The following is a 19,607-nucleotide window of genomic DNA, read 5'->3' as shown; positions in this document are numbered from 1 at the left end:
AATCCAGATTGTCACCTGGGCTTCTGAACTATCTGCTATAAATTGGAAGTTCCAACAAACCCCTCCGTGGGTTTGATTAATTTGTGAAAGTGGCCTCACAGAACTCAGAGAAACATTTTACTTACAATATTATTGGTTTATTATAAAAGACTATAACTCAGAAGCAGCTAGATGGAAGAGGTAAAACAGGGCAAGGTATGGGGAAAGGGCGAGTTTCCATGCCTTCTCCAGGAGCACTACTCTCCCAGCACCTCCATGTGTTCATCAACCCAGAAACTCTTTGAATTCTGTTTTGTTATTTTATTATTTTTTATGGAGGCTTCATTACATAGTCATGACTGATTAAATCATTGGCCACTGGCAAATGAGTCAGCCTCCAGCCCCTCTCCCCTCCCTTGAGATTGGGTTGTGGGACTGAAAGTTCCAAGACTCTAATCACTTGATTGGTTCCCCTGGCAACCAGCCCCCATCCCTAGGTTACCTAAGGGCTTTTCAAAATCACCTCATTAATATAACAAAAGACACCTTTTTGGCTCTAATCAGGTGATTTCAAGAGTTTTAGGAGCTCTGAACCAGGAATGGGTTGGAGACTGAATGTATATTTCTTATTATAAATCACAATATCACAGTCTCACAAGAATATTGTTGATGAAAAGAAAGCAAACACAGAAGTATATATTGTATGATTCTGTTTACAGTGTTAAAAGATAGGCAGATCTAATCGACAATGATAGGAAAGTGGTTACCGTTGAAGGCAGTAATGCCTGGGAAGGGGCCTAAGGTCGATAATGTTCTTTTTCCTTATCTGGGTACATGACTGTGCTCACTTTGTAAAAAATCATTAAGTTGTAGACGAAACATTTTGCTTCTGTATGTACGTTATATTTCAATTTTTCCTTTTTTTTTAAAGGCAAGCAGCCTGGCTCGTCTATACTCTGAATGCATAGCTGCTAGCTGATGTAGAGTTTTATTTTTGGGCCAGGACACTCAGCCTTGTTCTCCAAATCCTTCTCTGTTGTACTTTCAAAAGCTCTGGAACCAAATGACTGGGACCTTAGGTGGCTGGTTATGACCTTTCTCAGTCTTCTGGAATGAGTGGACACAATAAGCCTGACATGATGCTATTTCTACTCATCAGAACTTACCAAGCCTTTTCTGCACATTTTTGACTAATTATTGCTGTGGGATTGTCATCCCACATCATCATTATTGCTTTGAATTTTTTGCCAGCTGTTGCCCGATCTCCAATTTTTTTATACTCATAGACATGATGTGCTTATACCTTCTATTTATCTCACTTACCAAACCATAGCCAAAACAGGAATTGAACTAAGCCTTGTCTCTCAGAACTTGCCACTCTTAGTAGTGATTGAGATTGGGCCCAAGCAGAACCATCATAAAGCAACAAGAGCTATCAAGGAAGGCTGGCAGAGTGGTTTTTGAATAGTTCTCCCAAGTGTTAACTGAGAAATAACAGTAGTAGAATAAAGGGGCTGAGAATTTTTTCTGTGACTTTCAAAAACTGCTTGAAATATCTATGACTATAGGCCATGGACAGTGTTTTAGGTATAATAATAATAAATTAATATTTACAGTGTTTAACACATCCAGGTTCTGTGCTAAGTGCTTTTATATACATTATCTCATTTGAGCCTCAGAAATACCCTGCAAGAGGGATTATAATTATCTCCATTTTACAGAGGAGGAATTTAGAATTTAGAAACATTAAGTAACTCACCCAAGACTAGCCAGTAAATGAGTGTCAATGTTGGAATTTGAACTTAGGTCTATCTGGTCCCAAACGCCACTATCTTAACCAGTATCCTCTACCATACATTTATTGTACCATAGAGAGTGTATGCTGGTTGGAGATCAGGGATGAAAGTCTATATAGGAGGGCTGAAATGAGATGTATTATGGTTAAGTGTCATAAAGATAGAGCAAAATTCAGAAACTGAAACCATACATGATGCTAATCAGGTCTGATATGGAGAGAGCATCAGTAAACCCAACCATATGCCAAATTATTTTATTTTATGGGACTTGGATGAATTGTACATTCATCAAAGATGTCTCTACTCTCTTAACATTCATTAGCATGTTATTTGTTTAGAAACTCAAGGTTGTTGTATCTATTAACTGAGACTAATTCATAAACCTTTCAGGTTTTACACATCGTCTGGGACCATTCTTTATTATTTAGTGCCAGTACTAGGAAAAAAGAAAAAGAAGACTTGGAGGCTAGAGGTTCACGCGCCTGTATTACTGTTGCCATGACAACTCCCAGGCTATTCTCTGATGAGCTGTTGCTATCACTCAAAATAAAAAAAAACTTAGTTCTGTATTTTTATTTTCTATCATTGACTTTTTTGACATATTTTATTTCTTATTTCTTTATGACCCATGACCAGACAAAATACAAGGGATGAATAATCATCTTAGATGCTTTAGGATCACATTCACCCGTTTGCATAATTCAAATTTTTTAAAAGACATGAAAATAATTACTGTGCTTTCGATTTAAATTTATGATGTGTTATGGCTGGACTAACTATAAAACATACAATCATAAAACAACAGGTTTGCTTGGTGTTAAAAGATTATGACAAAATCAATATACTGCTTCATAAATGACCAAGACCAGGCTTTCCAGTCTAGTGTTGTAGACTGTGGAGGGCAAGGTTGCCCATCTAGGCAGAAGAATAGATAAACTGGGTGTCTAATATGGTTAAAGGAATTATGAATCTGCCTACTTTACCCAAAAATATCTCTCCTGCTACTTGTCAAACATGGTGCCTGAAATATCACTATTAGAGCTTTATTTCTGGGAGTCTTGAAAGGTTTTCTTACAAAAAACAATTTTTTGGTGTGAAATACAAGATATACTTTTTAAAAAATTGAGGTACTGGGGATTGAATCTAGGACCTGGGGCATGCTAAGCAGGAGCTCTACCACTGAGCTATACCCAGCCCCCTGAGATACATATTTAGAAGTGCATAAACCATAAATCAAGTTAACAATTACAATAATTTTTAAGTAAACACCTGAGAAACCATCACTTAAATTAAAAAATAAATCACTGACAGCACTCCCCCAAATTCTCCATGTATCTTATCCAGCTAATAGCCCCTTCCTTCTTTCCCAGAGGTAACACATTCTAGATATTTACAGTAACAATTTTTCTTCATAGTTTTATCAGCTGTGCATACATTCCTAAATAATTTAATTACATTTTGTCTGTTTTTAAAGATTTTATGTAAATGGAATTATGTTATAAGTATTCTTTAATGTCTCCCTTCTTCTGCTAACATTACATGTAAGATTCAATTATGCTGTGATATTTAACTGTAGTTAACTCACTACCATTAGTGTATAGTATTCCATAGTACTCTGCTGTTGATGAATATTTGGGCTATGTTTTCTTTATCTTTCGAGTTGATCATATGATTTTTCTACTTCAATCTTTTCTTATGATGAACTATATTTATTGCCGGCGACTAGGTTATTGTCCCATTGCAGAAAGAATTCAGAGATGGGATGCAGAAGTTATGAAAGTAAAGTGGGGATTTATTAAGGGGTAAATGATAGTACACTCTCAAGGAGAGAGTGGGCAGGCTCAGGTGAGCAGCTGCCCTGAGTTTCTTTGGTAAGTTGATTACATAGAGTGTAAAAATCAATGGGCGGAATATTCACTGGAGAGGGAAGAGTTTGGGGTCGTAGTCCCTGATTTTCATCCCAGTTCCACCATCCCAAAGGGAGGAGGGATTTTTGTCCTTATTTAGTCTGGATCAGAAGTGTCATGGCATCAGTGCATGATCAGTACTTCTAATCTGCAAGGCTAATTTTATTGAAATGAGGGCATAATAAATAAAAGGTTACCTTCGGACACTGGAGATTCCATCTTTTCCCACCTTTTTTTGTCGGCCTCCAGGCCACTCGTCACCCCAAAATTTGCGACTACTTATCAGCCCAGAGGTTCTTGCTTTTCTTTCTCTGCCCAGGGACCCCTGTTGTACATGATGTATGATTTCCTGCTTTTGGCTCGTGCTCCTCCTTTTTGTTCAATTCCTGCCATTTGGCCTGCATGCTCCTTTCTCTGCTCATATCTACCTATCTGCCTGCTCTAACACACTGATGTACTTTAATGTTAATCCAACCTCACATTCCTGGGTTTTTAGTTCCTGGGCAACTCTTTCCATATGTTGAGATTAGCCTTTATTTTTCCTTTTGCGTATAATCCTTATTGAGTTTTGGAATCAAGGATATGCTAACCTCACAAGAGGAGTTGGAGAATGTTTCCTCTTTCTATTCTCTGGAAGAGTTTGTATCAGTTTGATTTCATCATTGAAATATTTCACTATTGGACGTTTGGTAGAATTTTCTGGTAAATAACTTGATTTCTGTACCCTGACCCCTGAGGCTGCTGAATCAAAGTTCAAGTTTCCTGGTACCTTTTCTAACACTGGCAAAGCCCTGAGGCAGTGCTGGTGCTCAGTAACTTTCCTTACCTCTTTGGGATCAGGCTTTCTCTCAGAATTTGTCTGACAGTTCCCCACAATTTTGTCAACCCTTCAATGTTCAAAGATAAATTAAAATTTTGTATTTGTTTTGCTTTTTTTCATGTCTGCATTTTTATTTATTTTAAAGTCCAAGGAAGGTAGAGTTAATCAATGCTTAATCCCATAAAGAGACCTATAAAATGCAAATGTGCTTGGGACGCTAAACACTTTGAATACCTGATTAATTCATTTGAGTCCATTGTTCCAGGTATATTCCAGAACTGAGCTAGGAAGGTAAGACTGATGGGACAAAGATGAAGGATAGATACAAGGCTGTGGTCCTGGTAAGGAGGGCAGATCATGGAAGTGGCCTACCTCCCATGTCACACCAGCTCTAACTTCTACTGGAAGAAGTAGTAGGTATTGCTATTTCCCATGATCCACTTGCTTCACCATGTCAGTTCTGACTCCAACATAACTTCAGTTGAGGCTACCTGCTGACTCCACTTCTGATTCCACTTCTGCTCTCATCCAAGCACCACCAACCAGCTCTGTCCCCATTTTCCCACACCTTCAATCTCTAGTGCGTCACAGTTCATTAATCTCTGGAAACTATGAGGACACTAAGCCTTCAAACCTCAGTTATTTCATTTCAAAAGAAGTAGATCCCTGAAGGGATTCAGGTGACAGCTTGAAGAGTTACCACATGGTACCCTGGGCATAGTAAACCACCCTAGAAACTACTCTGTACTTTGAAAGATGGCACAGACTGTCTGGGTCAGAGGAATTTCCTGCATTATTGAAGGAATAATAATCTCTCCTTCTTACAGTAGATGATGCCCCATTCAGTTGTCTATCTGAGTTCTGAGCTGTCCACTTGAAATCACTGAGTTTACAAATAGCGAGAGAGAGTGGAGGGCCCCAGCAAGACATGTTAGATTGCTCTAGCTGCTGACAATGCCCCCAATGGTCTTTGTTTCACAGCAATTATTTTGCAATGTAATTAATAAGGTTAAAATGATAAAGTTAAGGATAAGGTTAGTTATCTCTGATGGACTTTTTAACCCATCACTGTAACAGCTCTGCTTCCATGTTAGCCAATTTGCTTTGATTCTCCAGTCTACTGCAGGATTGTCATGGAGATGCATGCATAACAGAGTTGTGTGTGATATATTTCTGATAACTAACAGCACAATATGACATGAACTTGTATAAGACATGAAAATCAGGTCACAAACTCAGGTATGTGAGAAATGTTGCTTTTCCCTCTTTTTCTTTTAAAATTTCATTTTCAACTCTAATATCCCACACCACTAAGGGTACATCGTACAATGCAAAGACAGTCCCCCACCTCTCCCGCCATCTAAGAATTATCCACCCAAAACGTTAATGATGCTGGGGCTGAGAAACTCTGCTCTAGACCAGTGCTTTGACTGCCTGGTGAATTACCTGGAGAGCTTTTGAAAAATCCCTATTCCTGGGCCCAAAGCAGACCATTTAAATCAGAAGTTTTGGAGGTGGACTTAAGTATTAGTATAACTGATGTACAGTCATAGTTGAGCACCACTGCCTTGGACAATCCATCCAGTTATTTCTCTCTGGGATCTAGCCGTCTTTGTGTGGTATCAGGAAATAAAGCATAAAGAAACCTATAGCCCTCTCAGCTCTCTGTCCTCCCAAGAGAGCCTTCTTTTAACCTGAGGGAGACTCTCTCTCCCTTCTGCTTCTTTCAGCCCACTTTTCTTGCTTATACCACTTCCAATGGATTTACGCTTTTTGATTACTAGTCCTGTAGACCACTTTTGGACTTTCTACCTGCCCCTTATTCTCCCCTAGGCAATGAAGCACAGAGTGCACTAATGAATTCATGACAGGTAATGAATAGGAAAATGTATGTGTGTGTGTGTGTGTGTGTGTGTGTGTGTGTGTGTGTGTGTGTGTGTGTGTGTCTGGCAGAGGGGCTGGGCTTGGAGGGATATGAATTAATGTCTGCAAATATTATCCAAGTGTAAACATCACAAAACCTCTAAAACTTCTTAAAAACTACCACTGTCATCCTTCACTGAAGCACCTGAATGTATTCTAATTGATCTCCTTTACAGATTTAAACTTTTCTAGTTTTATTGAATGCTTATCTGAATCTATAATTTCACACTTACAGTTGTTAAGGACAACTCCAGTAGGATATTCTACCATCAACTCACATTCAACATTCCTGAAGCAAACTCATCCTTCTCTATTTTAAATGCCTCCTTTTTCTTCTCCACCCCTCCTTCATTTCAGAATTACCTTAAGAGAATAGCATTCCTTCATCACTCAAGGGTGAAAAGGTGGAATCACTTTTAATAACTATCTTTCCATCAACCACCTATTCTATTACATTATCACGATCTTTTAAATCTTTTTTTGAATGTATCTTATTTCTATTTCCTTTTTCCAATTCTCATAGCTGCCCCCTTAGCTCATGATCCTATTACTTCATGCCTGTGTTACTATAACATTTTCCATAATACTTGGCCCAGTTGATTGCCATGCTCCATTTATTATGCAGCCAGGATATTGAGCCCTGCTTTCACCAACTCATCCTTCTGTGTGAGACATTTCAAGAGTTTCCCCACTATAAGCTGGATCAATTGCAAGTCCTCCACAAGTTGTCTCTTTTATCTATCTACCATCTCTAAATCCATAAGCTTGCTAACTCAGACAGGCTATGACCAAACAGTCACTGACACCTACCAACATGGCCAATTCTAGAATTGATATGGCGAATAGTCTGACATGTAGCTAGGACCAACTTCTGCCACTGCACTGGGCTGCCTGCCTCTCTGGAGACAAATTTTTCAGTCAATCCTACACACAGAGACCAAAGGTGAGTTTTCTGGAGGTGAGAACATTCAATGGTAACAGTAGGACTGAGCCTCCAGAAGTCCTTCTCCCCCAGCCAAGAGAATAAATGAAAAATACAATCCCCACTCCCTAGACGGAATAGCCAAGATTACTCTTACCTCTAAAAGCATAAAGGATGCAGGTGTGGTGGTTCCCATCATATTCTCATGTCATTCAGCTGTTTGGCCCCTGCAAAATCAGATATATTGTGGTGAATGAAGGTAGACAACTGCAAACTCAACCAAGTAGGAAATGCAGTTGCCACATCTATGTGGCATTTTGCTGGGGCAGATTAATGCAGCCTAGGTACATGGTATACAGCCATTGATCTGGTGAATGTATTCTTTTTCATCCCTATCAGGAAGAAGAATCAGAAGTCATTTGTATAAATGTGGCATAGACCACAGTACACATTTTTGTCTTCATCCAGGGCTATATTAACTCTCTTTTTCTCTGTCATAGTCTGAAGGATGTCGAACATTTGGATAGTCTGTGGAATATCACATAGGTCCCCTATATCCACTAAATCAATGATATCATGTTCATCAGACTGGTTGAACATGAAATATTAATTCTATTGGGGGCCTTGGTAAGACACACACTCTAGAAAGTGACAGTGATGATGAAGTACAAAGTCCTGGCCCCCTTCTGTCAACTGGGGACAACTCTGGGGAAACATTCCAACCCCAGTGCTTCCTCTGGATTGAGCTGAGGCCACTCTTGCAGCTACATCATGGATCAATTTCTCCTTTATTGAATCCTGCTTCCTTCTCTGCCTTACAAGTACTCTTTCATAGTGCACTCCCCAGTAGATCTCCTGCGTACAAATATCACTCTGAGAGCCTGTTTCATGGGGAACCTAAACCTTAGATAAAACCTGAGGTTAGGTCTTCAAATAATGAGCCGGGGTGAGTAGGTGATAACAACCGGTAAAGTAGTGGGTCGTAGATTCTAATGACTCAGAGTTCTAAGCTGGTATTTTGTGGGTGGGAGGAAAGAGGAAGAATGGTCCACAGTCCACGAGAGAAAATGAGAAGCTAGGACCACCTCCATCCTAGTTGTACAGGAGTGTGGTTGAGAAAACAGTCTTCTTTTGAGAGGACCAAGGCAGAATCAGAGTCCTGAGAGGACTACCGCCTTTTTATGAGGGCAAGATGGTGAAAGAAATGTTCAGAGAAGATTAAGCAGATTTTCTGGTAGTAGAACATGAGTTTCAGAGAGCTGGTGGAAAGGGAAGGCATGAGAGAGACAGGATCCAAAAGGAAGATGTGCAGGATTGCTTGGGGATTAGAGTGGGTGGGAAGGATGGCATCCTGGGCTTCTACCAGTAACTGAAGTAAACAAAGATGAACATAATGAAATTAGCCTTGGGACTGTTATAGCAGAGCGGCAGGAAAGGCTGTGCCAGTGGAGGAAGACGATAAGTGAGGACGTTATTGGGAATACAGAGTGTCAGGGTCCCATTTCCTTCCACCGGAGTTGATGTGAAGGCTGGGATGGAGTGGTTTATACTGAGCATCAGAACATTTGAGACTCTCCCTTCAGCTCTGGCACTGGAGAGAAGCAGTTCTTACCTAAATTAGAACTTTCAGCACATTTGTGAGATCAGGTGAATTATTTTTATTTTCTTTCTCACAACAGTCAGTAACTATGAGACATACACTCCCCCTTCATAAAAATTTTCCCTTCCTAATTGCTGATATAGCATTATATTAAAGATGTTTGGTTATAAATAAGAAGCTTCAGAAATTGAAGCTGTCAAGCAAAAATATCCGTGTTAATCTCAGCTCCATTAAACAAACACACATAAGGGGAAAAAAATGATTATCTGCCAAGTGGGAAGAATAAAATCATCAAGAAATGAAAACATGTTCATGTTTATAAGAAGCTGATGTAAAGAATAGACAGGTAAAAAATAGAGTGAATTTAAAATATAATCCTGGTGCTTTTTTCCACGATAAGAGTGTTTACGTTTAGTATTTGGAGAAACATTTCTTCTTTTTTTTTTTTTTTTGAACACTTTTTATTGATTTATAATCATTTTACAATGTTGTGTCAAATTCCAGTGTTCAGCACAATTTTTCAGTCATTCATGGACATATACACACTCATTGTCACATTTTTTTCTCTGTGAGTTATCATAACATTTTGTGTATATTTCCCTGTGCTATACAGTGTGATCTTGTTTATCTATTCTACAATTTTGAAATCCCAGTCTATCCCTTCCCACCCTCCACCCCCCTGGTAACCACAAGTCTGTATTCTCTGTCTGTGAGTCTATTTCTGTCCTGTATTTATGCTTTGTTTTTGTTTGTTTGTTTTTGTTTTTGTTTTTTAGATTCCACATATGAGTGATCTCATATGGTATTTTTCTTTCTCTTTCTGGCTTACTTCACTTAGAATGACATTCTCCAGGAGCATCCATGTTGCTGCAAATGGCATTATGCTGTCAGTTTTTATGGCTGAGTAGTATTCCATTGTATAAATATACCACCATTTCTTTATCCAGTCACCTGTCGATGGACAATTAGGCTGTTTCCATGATTCAGCTATTGTAAATAGCGCTGCTATGAACATTGGGGTGCAGGTGTCATCCTGAAGTAGATTTCCTTCTGGATACAAGCCCAGGAGTGGAATTCCTGGGTCATATGGTAAATCTATTCCTAGTCTTTTGAGGAATCTCCACACTGTTTTCCATAATGGCTGCACCAAACTGCATTCCCACCAGCAGTGTAGAAGGGTTCCCCTTTCTCCACAGCCTCTCCAGCATTTGTCATTTGTGGATGTTTGAATGACGACCATTCTGACTGGTGTGAGGTGATACCTCATTGTAGTTTTGATTTGCATTTCTCTGATAATTAGTGATATTGAGCATTTTTTTCATGTGCTTTTTGATCATTTGTATGTCTTCCTTGGAGAATTGCTTGTTTAGGTCTTCTGCCCATTTTTGGATTGGGTTGTTTATTTTTTTCTTATTGAGTCGTATGAGCTGCTTATATATTCTAGGAGATCAAGCCTTTGTCGGTTTCACTTGCAAAAATTTTCTCCCATTCCGTAGGTTTTCTTCTTGTTTTACTTCTGGTTTCCTTTGCTGTGCAGAAGCTTGTAAGTTTCATTAGGTCCTATTTGTTTATTCTTGCTTTTATTTCTTCTAGGAGAAAATTTTTGAAATGTATGTCAGATAATGTTTTGCCTATGTTTTCCTCTAGGAGGTTTATTGTGTCTTGTCTTATGTTTAAGTCTTTAATCCATTTTGAGTTGATTTTTGTATATGGTGTAAGGGAGTGTTCTAGCTTCATTGTTTTACATGCTGCTTTCCAGTTTTCCCAACACCGTTTGCTGAAGAGACTGTCTTTATTCCATTGTATATTCTTGCCTCCTTTGTCGAAGATGAGTTGACCAAAAGTTTGTGGGTTCATTTCTGGGCTCTCTATTCTGTTCCATTGGTCTATATGTCTGTTTTGGTACCAATACCATGCTGTCTTGATGACTGTAGCTCTATAGTATTGTCTGAAGTCTGGGAGAGTTATTCCTCCAGCCTCTTTCTTTGTCTTCAGTAATGCTTTGGCAATTCTAGGTCTTTGATGGTTCCATATAAATTTTATTATGATTTGTTTTAGTTCTGTGAAATATGTCCTGGGTAATTGGATAGGGATTGCATTAAATCTGTAGATTGCCTTGGGCAGTGTGACCATTTTAACAATATTGATTCTTCCAATCCAAGAGCATGGAATATCTTTCCATTTTTTAAAGTCTTCTTTAATTTCCTTCATCAATGGTTTATAGTTTTCTGTGTATAATTCTTTCACCTCCTTGGTTAGATTTATTCCCAGATATTTTATTACTTTGGGTGCTATTTTAAAGGGGATTGTTTCTTTACTTTCTTCTTTTGTTGATTTATCGTTAGTGTAAAGAAATGCAACTGATTTTTGAACGTTAATTTTGTAACCTGCTACCTTGCTGAATTCTTCAATCAGCTCTAGTAGCTTTTGTGTGGACCTTTTAGGGTTTTCTATATATAGTAACATGTCATCAGCATATAATGACACTTTTACCTCTTCTTTTCCAATTTGGATCCCTTTTATTTCTTTCTCTTGCCTGACTGCTGTGGCTAGGACTTCCAGGACTATGTTGAATAGGAGTGGTGATAGTGGGCATCCTTGTCTTGTCCCAGATTTTAGTGGGAAGCTTTTGAGTTTTTCACCGTTGAGTACTATGCTGGCTGTAGGTTTGTCATATATAGCTTTTATTATGTTGAGATATGTTCCCTCTATACCCACTTTGGTGAGAGTTTTTATCATAAATGGGTGTTGAATTTTATCAAATGCTTTTTCTGCATCGATTGAGATGATCATGTGGTTTTTGTCCTTTCTCTTGTTGATGTGATGTATTACATTGATTGATTTGCGTATGTTGAACCAGCCTTGTGTCCCTGGGATGAACCCCACTTGGTCATGATGTATAATCTTTTTATGTGTTGTTGGATTCTATTTGCTAAAATTTTGGTGAGGATTTTGGCATCTATGTTCATCAGTGATGTTGGCCTATAATTCTCTTTTTTTGTAGTGTCTTTGCCTGGTTTTGGTATCAGGGTGATGGTGGCTTCATAGAATGAGTTTGGGAGTAATCCCTCCTTTTCAATCGTCTGGAAGAGTTTGAGAAGGACTGGTATGAGTTCTTCTTTGTATGTTTGGTAGAATTCCCCGGTGAAGCCGTCCGGTCCTGGAGTTTTATTTGTAGGGAGGTTTTTAATTGCTATTTCTATTTCCTTTCTAGTGATCGGATTGTTCAAGTGTTCAGATTCTTCTTGGTTCAGTCTTGGTGGACAGCATGTTTCCAGAAACTTGTCCATCTCCTCTAGGTTATCCAGTTTGGTTCCATATAGTTTTTCATAATATTCTCGTGTGATATTCTGTATTTCTATTTTGTTTGTTGTAGTTTCTCCATTTTCCTTTCTTATTTTGCTAATTTGTGCTGTCTCTTTTTTCTTCTTTGTGAGTTTGGCCAGAGGTTTGTGGATTTTATTTACTTTTTCAAAAAACCAGCTTTTGGTTTGGTTGATTTTTTCTATGGTCTTGTTAATCTCTATTGTATTTAATTCCTCTCTGATCTTTATTATTTCCTTCCTTCTGCTGCTTTTTGGGGCTTTTTGTTCTTCTTTTTCTAATTCATTCAGGTGGTGGGTTAAATTGTTTATTTGAGATTGTTCTTCTTTTTTGAGGAAGGCCTGTATCGCTATAAACTTCCCTCTTAGCACTGCCTTTGCTGTGTCCCATAGGTTTTGAGTGGTTGTGCTTTCATTATCATTTGTCTCAAGGTATTTTTTAATTTCAGCTTTGATTTCCTCATTGATCCATTGTTTTTTCAATAACATATTGTTTAATCTCCATGCTTTCCTTTTTTTCTCCTTTGTTTCTCTGTTGTTGATTTCCAGTTTCACGGCATTGTGGTCAGTAAAGATGCTTGAGATAATTTCTATCTTCTTAAAATTGTTGAGGTTTCTTTTGTGCCCAAGTACATGATCGATCCTGGAAAATGTTCCATGTATACTTGAAAAGAATGTATATCCTATTTTTGGGGGGTGTAATGCTCTGAAAATATCCACCAAATCTAGTTTTTCTATTGTAGTATTTAATTTCTCTGTTGCCTTGTTTATTTTCTGTCTGGAAGATCTGTCTAGTGATGTTAATGCAGTGTCAAAATCTCCAACTATGATTGTATTCCCATCAATATCCCCCTTTATCTCTGTTAGTAATTCTTGTATGTACTTAGGTGCTTCTATATTGGGTGCATATATATTAACGAGTGTAATATCCTCATCTTGTATCACTCCTTTAATCATTATAAAATGTCCTTCTTTATCTTTCTTTATGGCCTTTGTTTTAAAGTCTATTTTGTCTGAAATCAGTACTGCAACACCTGCTTTTTTGGCTTTTCCATTTGCATGGAATATCCTTTTCCATCCTTTCACTCTCAATCTATATGTGTCCTTCTCCCTAAAGTGGGTCACTTGTATGCAGCATATTGAAGGTTCTTGCTTTATTATCCAGTCTGCCACTCTGTCTTTTCACTGGAGCATTTAGTCCATTAACATTTACAGTAATTAATGATAGATGTGTGTTTATTGCCATTTTGAACTTATCTTTGCAGTTGAATTGGTATATCCTCTTTGTTCCTTTCTTCTTCCTTTTGTGGTTTGGTAATTTTCCTTTGTATTATCATGGATTTTATTTAATTTTTGTGACTCCCTTTTAAATTTTTGGCTTGTGGTTACCCTTTTTTGTAAATCTATTAACCCATTACTATAACTGTTTTTATTAAACTGATAGTAACATGATCTCAAACCCATCCTACTGTTAAAAAATTTTTAAAAAGAAAGAAAAAAATATTCTATATTTCCCTGCCTCCCTCTCCCACTCTCAGTGATTTGTATGTCTTCTTTTATAATTTCGTGTTTACTTTATTTGTAATTCATGAGTTATTACCTTTCTAGTTGTGAGTTTCTCATTTCTGTAGCATCCTGCTGCTTTTCTATTTTGAAGAGGGCGATGTTCTGTCGGAGTTCCGCAGGTGCTCTGGTTGGCTGAGTGGGTCTGTGGATGTGGGTCTTGGTGTATTTGTGGGAGAGGGTGAGCTACGAGTGTCCTTCTACTCCGCCATCTTCTCCGTTTGAGAGGAAACATTTCTTCTGATAACTTCAACAACTGCTGAACAAAGCCTTTCCATTTTGTCCCAAAATTGATTAATTGTCTATGGAGGAAAGACCCTAATTCTAAGCCCATCTTTGCCCTGAGTAACTTGGTGGGGGAAGCTTTGATTTATTGATTCATTCATAAAAACAAATATTTGTTTTCAACCTACTATGTGCCAGGTTGACACATGATACCTACTATGATATATGTTCTATTATTATTATTATTATTGTCCCAATTAACAGAAAAGGACACTGAGATGCAGTGAGGATCCTCAGTACATGGATTTGCGTCAGATTCCAGTGCCCAGGCTTTACCTTGGGATGTAAACATATTGACTATTCTGCTTCCCATTATTCAGAAATCTCATATCCTATAGGAAGCATTACCCAGGTAAAATGAGAAGGGATCTTCCTTCGTGACCAGGAGTGACAAATCTATAATCTGTACCCAAAGTTGGGATGCATTCCAATGGGAAGGCAGGACTATTTATCCAGCTGATTTCCTCAATGTTTGTGCTCAGAGATCCACTTTGTTTTGTCATAAATAATAAAGGTTTCTAGCTTTCATAGAATCTTTTCCCCAGTCTAACCACCACCAAATTTAAATTGGTTAATCAAATGCCTCCTCTTTTTGAGTAATAAAGTTAGAGAAAGAAAAGCGTAGGAAGCAATATAAGCCTGTGATCATGTCCTTTATAAATAATGAGAGGTGTTCTTTTTTTTGTTAACTAAGTGTAATTATTCCTGATTTTCAACTGAGTTAAAAGAGGCTTGAGTTAAACAAATGAATTAAATGCACAACAGATGGGCAGTTACTTTGATATTCCAGGTTTGGTTGCTGGAAGTGTTGCAGCTCTTGTCTAAAATGACTATTTAATAACAGTTTAAGAAAACCAGTAGTTTCTAGGCAGCCTGGCAGTTGAAGTGAATAAACTTTCCATTTTGTGATTTTTCAGGGAAGAAATGGTCCCTTCAAATTGGGAGTGATTAATATACTAAGATATCAATTCATAAAAACCACTCATATTATAACCTAGCAGCAACATTTGTAACATATTCAATAGCTTAAATTCTCAAACGTGGATTCAGTCTGGGGGAACTTCCCTAATTGATCTAGACTGGAAATGCCTCTTATTTTATTAATTACTCTGGTAAAACGTTATTCAAGATCTGAAGAGTCTATTTTCCCTGTCCTGCTTGGCTCTTGGTATTGTCTCCCTCTCCCTCTCTTTTCCAGTAGTTTTATCCCACCATAGGAAGCAAGGTGTTAGGAGTCTACACATACAAACACACACCACACCGCATAGTGTTAGGACACTTCATATTTTCTTTCCTGGCTTCCTAAAATCCTGCCCTATGTATTCTGTATTGCAACGGATCCAGTTATTTTTGCTGATTGAGTTTAGAATTTGATTTTAATTTACCTTCTTTTTTATGATCCCTCACAAATTGTTAGTGGGTGAGAGACTCCTTTAATAATTCATCCATTTATTTGTTTAAAAACATTTAATTAAGTGTCTGCTACTACATGTCAAAAAATGTGTTCAGCCCTGGGGACAGAGAAAGAAATAAGACCATTCTTTCCCTCAAAGGCTTCCTGATCCTGTGAGAGGGATGTGACAGTGCTATGGTGAAGGTGAGCTTAGGGTGCAAGTGGAAAAGAAAGAGAGAGAGCGGAGGTTTCCACCTTTCAATCCTGTATGAGTTTCCCACTGCTGCTATTAACAAATTGCCACAAACTCAGTGGCTTAAAACAATAAGCATTAATTTTCTTATAGCTCTGAAGTTCAGAAATCCAAAATGAGTGTTACTAAGCTAAAATCAAGTTGTTGGCAGGGCTGTCTTCCTTCTGGAGGCTCTGGGGGCAAGTCTGTTTCCTTGTCTTTTCCATGTTCTAGAGGCTGTCCACATTCCTCGGCTTCCTTTCATCTCCAGAGATAGCATCACATCACTCGGCCATCACTTCTGGTTTCACATTGCCTTCTTTGCCTCTGCCTCTCTTGCTTCTCTCTTTCATTTATAAGGACCTTTGTTTTTCCATAAGGCCCACCCCAATAACCCAAGAGTATCTTCCCACTTCAAAATCCTTAATTTAATCACACCTGCAAAGTCTCTTTCACCATATAGGTAGGTAGCTCCCTGTTCAGTCCTAGGGGATGAATTACTAGTCCAAACAGTCATATAATCTCATTCCTGTTAGTCAGTGATCCTGCTAAGGGTAGGCATGTGAGCTATTTCTGGTCGATTAGAAAAAAATATCTATAATACAATGACAGGATGTAAAAAGTGTATATAGGTGCTGTTCTAAAATCTTTACATAAGTGTAAAAATTTAATCCACACAATAATCCTATGAAGTCAATCAGTATAACCATTTTACAGATAAGAAAAGAGATACAGATCGGTTAGGTGACATGAACCAAGTCAAACAACTTGTAAACGACTGAGATGGGATTTGAACCTAGTGAGTCTGGCTCCAAAATCCATGTTCTTAATTATGACGCTTCATTGCCTCCAAGGGAAAATCTCCAGAGGAGAGCTTTCCTTCCCAAATACAAAAACAAGGCTACAGGAGGAGAAAGTCTAATGTCCTGTCCCTTTCTTCCTGCCTTAAAACTAGACGTGATATCTGGAGGTGCAGAAGTCGTCATGGAGTTGTGAGGCAAGTAAAGCATGAAATAAAGATGAAGAGAATTACAACGATCTCGACCCTTCTGTTGAGGGTCACTGAACCAATGGCAGTAATAACTTGCTGCTGGATTTCAAATTATGTGAGAAAACTAAAATCCTATATATTTAAGCTACTGCAATTGGACTTGCATTACACTGCAGCCAAGCCCACTTCTAACTGATGCACTCATGTACTCCTTTTCAAATTGCTGCAACTATTTGTACCCATATCTCCCTCCCTTGCTAAACTTAATGGGAGTTCCTTAATGGCAGGGGAAGCCTAGTCCAGTAATTAGTGCCTCTCATAGATGGCTCCAGTGACCCTTACCTCCTGGATTCATGCCCTTTTGAAATTCCCTTTCCTTGAATCTGGGTTAGAGCTAGCGGCTTGCTTTTATGGAGCAATTTACAGTAAATGTGAGGAGGATGTCAATTCTGAGATCAGGCTACAAAAGACTGGGACTTCCATCTTTCTCTCTCTCTCTCTCTCGCTTCTTCTGATGGAGTAGGCCGCCATGTTGTGGTATGACATGTGGAGGCAAGCAACCTTAGACCAACAGCCAACAAGAAATTGAGGCCCTCAGTCCTATAGCTCTTCAGGATCTCAATCCTGCTGTCATGAGTGAAGCTTGAAAGCTAATCCTTCACCAGTTGAATTTTAAGATGACTGCAGCACTAGACAACACCTTAAATGAAGCTTTGTGAGAGACCTTGACTAAGCTGGGGGCCCAGGTAAGCTGTGCCCCAATACCTGACCCACAGGAACTATTGTTTAATAAATGTTGTTGCTTAGACCACTAAATTTGGGGGTAACTTCCCATAGAGTGATAGGTAACTAATTCTGTGTCCAATAAATATTCATTGAATAAAGCAATAAATATTTGCTGAGTTGAAAAATATATAAAGGGTGGAAGTATGGACAATATTAGGGATGAATTCTTCCATAGAGGAGGTGAGAACTGAGCTGAGGTTCAAAGGATGAACAAAGGGGAGTGGAGAACACTCAACAGAGGAATTGGTATGTAAACAGCAGTGAGAACAGTAAGGACACATGAGTTAAGAAACTTACTAGTAGATTAATAAGAATGAAGGGCAGGATGTCTGTGGAAAGGAGTGAAGATAAAGGTGAAAGTTATAATAAGAGAAATATTCAAAGGCTTTATATGCCATGCAAAGATGTGAGTTTTGTTTTCTAGGCCATGGGGAGTCAGTGGAGGTTTTCCTGTAGTGAAATGCATTAGATGGTAGCTCTGGAGGGAGATGGAAGTAGGTGGTGGTGGGCATGACTGGAGGGATGCCAACTGGAAGACTACTGGAGGAGTCCAGATAAAGGATGAAGGTAGAAGAAGAGGACCCTGTGAAGTGGACCACAAACAAGTGGTCTGAGATGGGGGTGGGAGATTAGAAGGGGTGGTGTCGGAGAGGCTGTGGTAAGAGAGAGATTCAAGATGGAGGACACTGCCAACATGACTATTGCAGCACTGAGACGAAGGACAGAAAAGTGGTTATTAGCGGTCTTAAAAGGCCACTCTCAGTGGCTTGGTGCCCCATTGCTAGTGCCTGAGGAAAGATTTAGCTAAACTAGCAGGGGCAATAAATGCAGACAACTCCCTTCTCTGAGTCTGGCTGTGAAGGGAAGCAGAAGTATTGAGAGATATGTAGAGAGCATTCAGGGTTCAGGTAAGATTTTGCTTGTTTGTATGATCAGTTTAGACATGGGGAGTTGATTAGATTCTGTGCTGAGAAAGACCCGGTGGTTTGGGAGAGGACTGGCAGCTACAGGAGAGGAAGATTATTGATGTAATAAGGTTTGTCAGCTGATATGAGAAATCTGACTGGAGACAGATGACAGACTCCACCTTGGTCTCCAAATTTGTCTCCCCTCTGTGTGACCAGGAATGATTCTTAGTCTGCTGTCTCGAAGGTGACCTACTTGGTTGTATTATTCTTAATATCTGTTCTTGAAAATAAGTTGAGATCTTTAAGGCCTTTAACTCCAAACTCTGCTTCTGAGGGGCAGCACCAGACTACAAAAAGAAGTTCTAATGTGATTTCTGGTTTTACTGTAAATGTTCTCTGTGACCTGTGTTTCATAGTTTTTGCTCCCTCTTAACTTCTTAGATCTCTGAGATATTGTAAGAATTCAAGAGATCACTGTGTTAATCTTGTGTCTGCCTTGTACTCAGTATGGTTTTGTGCACATAGTGGGTATGTAATAAACATGTTGATTTGTATCCACTTGATTCTGAGAAAATCAGGTCCATATAAATCTCTTAAGGAAGACCTTCATTTCTCTTACACAGGAGGAAAATATCTTAGTATTTAATCCCTGCAATCCATAGGCTAGAGATGAGGTCATAAGATAATATCTAAGCAGCCTCTGCTTTATTTTTTATTGGGTAAATTGTTATAGCAACATCTAAATAGATTGTGATTTAGAGGTAAACAGTGCTTCTACCAGAAATTGCTGGTTCTGCTCTCCTTCAGACCACGGAGATGTCCTTTCCTCAGCATGCAGGGACAAAATACTTGTTAATTCTATACGTATCACTAAATTGTTTGCAAGCAGCCATTACCAAAAAGAATGAATTAAATAATAGCATTACGACAGCTAGTTGATGTAGAAATTTGACCCAGAGACAAATCCATTAATATGTTTCTGCTTGTTTCTAATTTTAGGATTCTATCAAAACTGAGTCAAATCATCCTTCAGTTCCACATAAACTGAAGTCAAGAGTCTGTTCTTTTTCATTTCTATCTGGAAACCTATTCCAACCAGCATTTAAATTCAATGCAATATAATAGGCATGGTTGGTACATACAGGGTGATTAAGCTAGCTTGTGGATGCAGAACAAGCT

The 19,607-nt window shown here is 38.6% G+C and overlaps 1 protein-coding gene across 9 annotated transcripts in view; it reads right to left on the bottom strand.

The window, feature by feature from the left end:
* LHFPL3 (LHFPL tetraspan subfamily member 3) overlaps window positions 1-19,607 on the bottom strand; it is a 554,580-nt gene that overhangs the window by 486,856 nt on the left and 48,117 nt on the right. For all 9 annotated transcript variants that reach the window (XR_012508261.1, XM_074367627.1, XM_074367628.1 and 6 more), the window contains exon 3: window positions 7,505-7,574. Coding sequence is in view for 4 of the 9 variants with exons in the window: in XM_074367627.1 (XP_074223728.1) it covers window positions 7,505-7,546 (42 nt within the window). In the remaining 5 variants the exon portion in view is untranslated. The remainder of the gene's footprint in view (window positions 1-7,504; window positions 7,575-19,607) is intronic.

This window comes from Camelus bactrianus, chromosome 7 (genome assembly GCF_048773025.1).
Source record: "Camelus bactrianus isolate YW-2024 breed Bactrian camel chromosome 7, ASM4877302v1, whole genome shotgun sequence".
NCBI lineage: Eukaryota > Metazoa > Chordata > Mammalia > Artiodactyla > Camelidae > Camelus > Camelus bactrianus.
This window is presented reverse-complemented; position numbering and strand designations above follow the sequence as displayed.